Source organism: Gavialis gangeticus, unplaced genomic scaffold (genome assembly GCF_001723915.1).
Source record: "Gavialis gangeticus isolate Ggan-Ray unplaced genomic scaffold, GavGan_comp1, whole genome shotgun sequence".
Taxonomy (NCBI): domain Eukaryota; kingdom Metazoa; phylum Chordata; order Crocodylia; family Gavialidae; genus Gavialis; species Gavialis gangeticus.
In genome coordinates, this window is record NW_017729000.1 from 5,200,148 (window position 1) to 5,208,261 (window position 8,114).

General features: G+C 56.5%; 1 protein-coding gene across 1 annotated transcript in view; it reads left to right on the forward strand.

Annotated features, from left to right (window-relative positions):
- Positions 1–8,114, forward strand: part of SPARC (secreted protein acidic and cysteine rich) — a 37,312-nt gene that overhangs the window by 13,695 nt on the left and 15,503 nt on the right. Inside the window, exons 2-3 of the mRNA XM_019506108.1 lie at positions 5,959–6,031; positions 7,784–7,834. Of these exons, the coding sequence (XP_019361653.1) occupies positions 5,975–6,031; positions 7,784–7,834 (108 nt within the window). The 5' untranslated portion in view covers positions 5,959–5,974. The remainder of the gene's footprint in view (positions 1–5,958; positions 6,032–7,783; positions 7,835–8,114) is intronic.

Below are 8,114 nucleotides of genomic sequence, written 5' to 3' on the forward strand. Positions count from 1 at the left end.
GTAGAAATCCCACCTCTCGGGGATCTGAGTTGCTCCTGAAATAATTCAAATCAGTCCAGCTCCACGTGTGGACACAAGTGACGTGGCTGTACTCGCCATCCATCCAACCCAGATTTCCAGCTGTTTCTCCAGCCGGCTGGTGCACAGAGCTGGCAGCACAGCTCAGCGAGCTGGCAGAGAAGGCATGAGCTGGAAAAATACTGCCCCAAGCTGGGCCTGTTCAGCTCCACGCTCCACGGTGACGGACGAAAACATCTTTGTCTGAAGCCTATGCTTAGCCCATGGGTGTGGGGGTTTTTTTGCTAAATCAAATGGGAGAGAGTCTGGTCTGCGGAGCAGAGGATCCTCACGCTCCCCTTCTGCTTAGGGGAGAGCTGCCTTCCTCCTGGATCTGGGGACAGTTTGGTCCCCAGATGTATTTTTATACCCTGGTCTGTTGGCCCTTGGTCGCTGCAATTTCTTGAAGTCACTGCAGAGACGAAGAACAAGGCCCTGCTAGCCAAGGATTTTGAGGGCTACAGCAGAAAAGGGAAACTGAGGCACCATGGGGTGAATCCTTCTAAGACGGCTCAGCGGGGCTGTAGCAGAGACAGAAATAAAGCCCAGGGTCTGCCTTCCAGTCTGTAACCACTACACCACCCTGCCTCCTTGTAGAAAGAGGAGGACGAGCCTCTTGGAAGTCGGTGAAGCATCCTCAGGGAAGAGAGGGGCCGCCTGCAATTTCCCTGCTCTGTCTGAAACAGCTGTTCCTTCCTAAGTTGCAGCCATCCTCCAGCTACCAGCAGCATATTAATTAATGAAAGACTTCCTTAATGACTAGCAGATTGATCTGAGCAGGGCTACTGCTTGGAGATCTCCTTGCTGCCCTCACCTATCAGGCCTGCCTTTGTCTTGCAGTGCCAGCCTGCACTTACACCCCACCCTCCCCCCTCCACCCCAGGTCCTGCCATCTCGGGTGCAAAGGAGAACAACAAAGGATCCATTCAGCCTTGGGCAAAAGAAAAGGCCAAGTGCTTTTGAAAGGAGGCAGGCCGATGCAGCCGTGCTCATACAGTGCCAGCTCTCATTGCAGTCCGTGGCCAAACTCCCGTTGTGGCCGACGGGACTGAGTCGGGCTCAGGGAGGTTTATCACGGAGATGGATCAGGCGCCTCTCACTTTTCCACATCTTGCATTGGCCTCGCGGGGTGCCACATCGCAGACGAACGTGGAGACTCCTCCCCTGTCCCTCCCTCCTCCCGAATCTCAACGTGGCAGCCGTGGGTCTTATGTAACCCTGACCCAAGGCTCGTGGCACATGGACCACGCCGGGGCTCCCAAGCCCAGATATTCCTCCTCTTCCTCCATGGCCCCCACAGAGCCGAGCCTCCGGGCGGAGGAGGAGGAGGAGGTGGGGGACAGGAGCTGGGACACTCGGGCTCTGTCTCCTTGGATTCGTTTGGGCAAAATTAATCTGTCCATCAAATAAACTAAATGTGTAGCATCCCCCCAGGATTTCAGACTAGTCTTGCAAGACTTCTTTTTATGGTAGACACAGGAGAACCATCCATCCGCACCGCAGAAGCTTAAAACCAGAGCCATTGCCCCTTTTTTACCGATTAGCATCCATTTACAGCTTCCACTAATTTACGCCCCTCCCTTGAACCTTTTGTTGCCCCAGAGCCAACACAAGGGCTGGGGAATGAATCAGAGGCCTGCAGCTTGGTGAAACGCGAAGCACTTTCCTAATTCCTCTTTCTTTCCTAGCTCCTCTCCTAGACAGAGGGTGAAAAGCTGTGTCCAGGCCCCGAGAAAGAGCATCGAGATCCTGACCTGTGGCTGGTCCAGCTCTGGGGCTGGCTGAACTTCAGTGCTGTGCATGTGTGTATTGCAAAGCAGATGAGTTTGGGGGGAAGGAAAGATAATGCTGATGGCGACTTGTGCCCTAATGGGGGCTGCTCAAGGGGTGACCTTCACCCCTTAGGGCTTCTGTAACCCCCAGGCAGGGATTTCACCCCCCGTTTCACAGTGATGAGGGGCTGGGATCTGCAGGAAGCACTGGTCCCTCCTCTCCCGGCTGGAGGCAGCCATCTCTGGAGTGAAACGTGGCAGAGGCAGCCCGGCGGAGAGAGCGCGTGGGCGCGTGGGATGGCTCAGAGGGCTGCTTTGGGGGATGCAGCTGGTGCCGCTCGAGCATAGGAGTGCGAGGCCTGATGCTGCCACGCTTTGATGCGGCACGTGGCGGCTGTCCCTGGTGTCACCCTGTGCTAGGCATTCGAGGGCAGGAGGCAGGGGTCCCTCGGGAGATTATTTTACTAGCCAACTCCTGGCGTATTCCCAGCTCTTGCTTCCTCACAGGACAAAACGATCCAAAATGATGGACAGATACCTAGCACGTTAACCTCCGCTTGCATCCCAGGGCTCCCATATCAGAGCCACGGTGCAAACCGGTTTGAAGAGGCAGCCTGTCCTGCAAAGAGTTCCTGGTTCCAGATTGCAGGGGCGTAAGAGAGGCCCAGAGAGGCGAAGGGACTAGCTCAAGGTCCCACTGCAGGTCAGCGGAGTCACGCATTGATCCCAGCCCTCAGTGCAGAGATGGGCAGGGAGGAACGTGCCTGCAGGGTCCAGTGCCGGGGGCAGGTTAATGCAAGGTTAGTGCATGGATAAGGGATGGTGCAAGCCAGAGAAGAGGAGGAAGGCAGTGGCTGCCCCTGGGGAGGGTAAGTGGAGCCTGCCAAGCAGGGACAGAGTGCCCTGGCGGGAGCCGGTGCAGGGCTGCTGGAAGATTATGGCCCGCAGCACCCTGATGTGACCATAACATGTACCTGAGATGATGGATTATAGCTGTAGGGAAGATTCAGGGGTAGTTTTATGCAGTGGCTGGTTTGGGCTGGTCCAGCGCTTAGCCACAGTGTCTGAGCTGGTTTCGACCCAGGAGGGATGTTGCTCCCTGCCCTAAGGGAGCAGCAACCAGGTGCTCATGGTCACTGGAGGCCACTGGAAATCACAGTCTGGGGCTCCTGGATATGGTCTTAGGGCACGTATCACAGACTCAGTCCACGGCACGAATTGGCAGCATGTGTCAGCGAGCGCTGGTGGAAACTTGCCCGGGCAGTAGCCTTAGCAAGGCTGACACCCAGTGCAGACAGGACAGGCCGTGAACATGGCAGGACGACGAGAGGGGATGGGAAGACTATGGCACCTTCCCCGTAGCAGATCCAGAGGCAGGGAAGTTACCCCAGGGGCTCATAACCCTACCATGATGGGAAGGTAGAGCCACTGCATTGCCACTGAGGGACTCTATGAGCCAGACCCTGCACCGTTAGGACACGCTGTCCTTTGCAAGCAGCGGCAGGGGTGAAAGCAGCCCCTTGGAGGTAAAAACAAAACCAAAAAACAAGTCGTAGTTTTCCTGTCTCCAGCGTGAGACGTCCTAAGCAAGGTTTGTTTGCTGGCAGAGTTTATCTGCATCTCCTCTTCCACCAGGCACAACAATGAGCATCCAACTCCATGACCCCAGCCTTGTCCGGGGTCTAAGGATGGGGGCCTGGTCTTCCTGGCATGCATTGGAAGCCATGTGGGGCCGGGTGCTTGGCACCGCTGTCCTCTCCCCGCTTTCCTCTGTGGACTTTCCACACCTGGGACCTCGATGGGGGGAAAAGCATCTTCCAAGGCAAACACAGCCTGCAAGGAGGCACAAGCAAAGCCCTCACAAGCCGCCAGGCCAGGGCAGGGAGGACCGGGCAGTACTTTTCCACCCACCGTGCCCTTCAAAAGGGAAGAACCCATGACCTCAGCCTTGGGTCTTGGCAGCGCCGGGGAGGCTTTCAGCGGTCTCCAGAGCAAATAAAGGCAAGAGGAAGGGACTTGGTGTACTGAACAGGAGGGGGAGGGGGCGGCGGGCAGGCCTGCGTATGCACGAAGCAGAGGAAATCCATCCCCCGCCTGCCCGCGCTGCTTCTCAGCCTCCAAGTCGAAATGTCAGCTCCTGCCCCGTGTTGGGGAGAGCAAGCGCTTTGCCTCGGAGCTCTTGTCTTCCTCGGGGCATCCCTTCCCACTGGTCTCACACCCCTCTGCACCGCCTGTTGCACGTAAAATGGGTAGCGTCACTGGGTCCGCCCAGCTCCAGCAACGGATCTCAACATCCAGAGAGCAAAAACACGCTGGGTTTTAAAGAACAAAGCAACAGGCTGATGCAGGGAGCTGGGAGATACGTGGTAGGCACTGGTGGTGGCTGGGGATATTTTACCCTTGTGGCCTGTACTAATACAGCAGCAGGTGTAGCTGGCTGTGCTTCTCCAGGTCAAAGTGTAGGTCCTCCAAGCACCCCATTTGCTTTTTATTCTGCATGGCGGAGCTCCTGGCTCCGCTTCAGGAAGGAAGGGAGATAGCCAGGAGGAAGGAAATGAGCAATAGATGTTATCGGAGCTCGGCCAGGCCGCTTTGTCTTTGGCCATTCGCATTTCGGTGAGGCAGGGCTATGCCGGAGCTGCTAAAAGACAGAGACAAGATGCCCCATTGTAAAAGAGCGGGTCCTTTCCCTTACAGTCAGGTGAGGACCACCGAGATCCCCTCCAGCCTGCCTCGCAGCCTCCTCCATCCTCGCTAGGATTTCCCTGGGGTCCCTCTCTAGCTCCAGTCAGCACCAAGGTGGCTCGATGCATAATGCAGGGTTGCACCGATCAGGGAAAGTGCTGTCCATCAGGACATCTTTGGGTAGATGCGATATCTTTTATTAGACCAACTTGCACCCCGCCTGCTGGGCTGGACTCCCCTCCACACAGACCCCCGGGGTCTGTCCGCGCGCACCCCGCACTCCCCGAGAGACAAGTGTGCGGCGGAGACAGGTGGACGGAGGAGCCGGGGGGAAGCGACAGCAGGCGGAAGTCTTGGAAAGGCGACAAAACCACTTCAGAGGCGAGACAAACGCTGGCGCTCTGCTTTCCTGGGAGGGAGGAAGTGAGGAGCTGCCTCTTGCGTCTCCCCTCGGGCCCGGGACTGGGGCTGCATAATAAGCGTGCAGCTGAGAGTCCTTCTCACACTCCCCCATCCCCGCACAGAAGGGTTTAATCCCTCCACTCCGGAAATGGCAGAGGGGGAACAAGAAGGGTTTGTTTTATAGGCCTCCTGTCTCGCTCAGGGTTGATTTAAGACCGGCTTCCTAAGCAGCTGCTGGGGGGGCAGCCGCCCCTGGGAGCTGAATGGGCTCGGGAGACCACGCTCCTTTCTCCACCCGGGAGAAAAAGCTGCAGACTCCGCTCCGGTTTCTCCTGCTATTGTCCAGGGAGACGTCTCCCAGCTCAGCCGCCGCGAAGGCCAGCTATAGCCCTGAGGCTGCCTCTTCCCCTGCAGGGATGCTCGGGGCCCAAAGACACGTCTGCACGAGCATGTCTCATAGCTTGCTTCCAAAGGGCTCCCTCACTCCCTCCCCTTCTTTCCCTTTCTCTTTTTCCTTCCTCCACATTCACTTCTCCCCAGGATGGGATGAAGGTGTGGAAAGTTTTTATTTTCTGCACCTCAACAAATGTCCCTTGGTGCAAAACAGTGCCCCCTCCCCTGGCAACAGAACCGCTTTTCCTGCTTTAATTGTAGGTTTCTGATGTTTCAGACCCACAATGTTCAGACTCTTTTCTTCCAGAAAGCCATTTTTTCTGTTGCACTTTCTTGCCAACTCTCCCCCACTCCTAAATGGGCAGAAATGACAAAGAAAGATTGCCATTCCCTGGGAGTAAACCTGGCAAGGGCATCACTGCAAAGTGCTTTAAGGCTCATAGATCGAGGCTACGTACAGGAGTGCTGCCGTTATCAGCTGCGTTCCTGGTTCATGGCCTCTTTGGCCTTTTCCACCTTGCATCCTAACTTATCTCGACTCGGCCATAGGACTTACCTACCCAGATGCCCTCGCAAAGCCACTTGTGCTGGCCAAAAAGCCGCAGGTTGCAGGATGAACGTCTAATCCTTGCTCTTTTCCTTTCTCCAGGCTCCACTGATAGAAGATGCAGGCGTGGGTCTTCTTCCTTCTCTGCCTGGCAGGCAAGGCATTGGCAGCCCCTGTAAGTATTGCAGCTCACCCTGTCCCTGTCACAGTCACCTCCTCCCGTGGGTACCACCACCATGGCAGGTTGTCCCTATGTCCCTCTGCAGTACCCACCACACCACATCCTTGTACTGGGTGTTTTTGAACAGCTTCTCATGTCTTGGCCCCCTGAATTATCCTCAGCTGTAACTGCCCCAGCACTGCCCCATGGGGACAATGAGCTCACGACCCATTTCACCCCAAACCAGGGTCATCCATGGCCTTCATAATCATCTGCCTTCCAGCTGTGCTGGGGTCACAGCTGTGTCTTTACCCCGCTGGCTGCCCTGAACTGCTCCTCCGCCTCGCAGCTAATGCGGGGCAGGGGAGGAAGCTGCAGAGCTATTTTGCAACAAAAGTTTCTAGGAGTGACCACCAAGGCTGGGAGGTCAGTCCTGATTCCCTGGGCGGTCAGTACCGAGGACAAAATGCTGCATGCGGCTAGCCTGGCCCTGCTGTGAGGACGCTGGCATGCCTCCCAAGGCTGGAAGGGGTATTGGGGGTCCTGTCCTTGCCCAAATGTAGGATAAGCCATGTCAAAATCAGAGGCAAAGGGGTTTACACAGGCCAACACTGGAGCTGCTTGTAAGTGCGGGCAGGTGCATCCTAGTCATTCCCAGTACCTGATCCTCTGCAGATGCCTGCTGGGACCTCAAAGGTGTGGGGAAGCCCAGCTAAACCACTGAAAAAGTCACCCCAGTGCAAGAAACCAGCACCAGCTCTTAGACCCTCCCAGTTTCATAGTTTCATAGTTTCACAGTGCCTCTTGGATAGGTAGAGTTTTAAGAGGGGCTTAGCTAAGGTGGCAAAATCTCTAGCATCGCCCTTTAGGCAGGGAGGTGGGGTTGCCTTGTGTCCTGTCTGTAGCAGAAGCCCCTCCAGCAATAGCAGGGTTGGTCTCCGTGTGCAGGCGCCTCTCAGACCTGGCAGCGGGCCACCGAGGGGGTGGGGAAGCCCACAGCCAGGCAGTGCCAGCTGGGAACAGGTGCCGGGGGGTTTGCGAGCGGAAGAGACTCACATGGGAGCTCCAGCTGCTCCCTCACCCTCCTTACCAGCTCCCACCAGGGCATGGATATCTATTCTGAGCAAGAGACTGCATTTCAACATGATAGAGCCGCTCCTGCCTGGGGATGAGGGCTGGGGGGGACCTGTACTGAGCTTTATTGATATCAAGGCCTGTATCTGCATAGCTCTTCTTCAAATCCCAGTGCATCCTCTGAGCATCACATGGGCCTTCCTCCCTCTGGCTCAGGAATTCGTGCGGCTCAGGGAGATAAGGCTGCAGGCCACCCCCACAGCACGAAGTATTCGGAGCCCAGCAGTAGCGAACTCCATAGGACGACCCGGGGAGTGTGGTATGGGGTCAGCTGTATTTTTCCGGGTGTAAGAGTGAGCTCTGTAACTTCACTAGGAAGGAATTTGATTGAAGGTCAAGAAACAGGCGAGCTCGAGGGAAGTCTTCAGGAGAGAGCACGGGGTGCATGTCTCCTTCTCACAGGCTGCGGCAGCTCTGAGTACAAAATGCTGCTCTTCCCACCCACAGGCAGGGGCTTAGAAACAGGTCACCACCTCACAGCTCCCTAAACCAGCCAGGTCTCCTGCCCCAGGGGCCTGGCTGCGTTTTGGGAGAGCCACACCCCCACCGTGAATGACAGAGGGGCTGTTACAAGCCGTGGGGGGGCCCATGAGTGAACCAAGACTTAACAGCCTTTGGCTTTCTTCTTTGCAGCAGGATGCTCTGCCTGATGAGATCGAGGTAGTGGAGGATCCTACAACAGAGGTACAACACCCTGCCGCATTGCTTCCCTCTCTCTGCCCTGCGCCTGCACCTGCACCCCTCGCTCTGTGCATGGACACACACACGCAGCGCCCGGACAGTCATTTCTTCTCCCTGCCGCTGTTGTGGCCAACTGGGCTGGGAGTCAGAGCAGACCCCCACTCAAATGGGGAGAGGACATCAGGCCCTTCCCAATGGTCGTCTTCTTGGGAAGGGCTCTGGGGATGGGTATATACATCGCAGACCTGGCAGAGGACGTGGAGATCCCAAAGAGGGAAGGGTT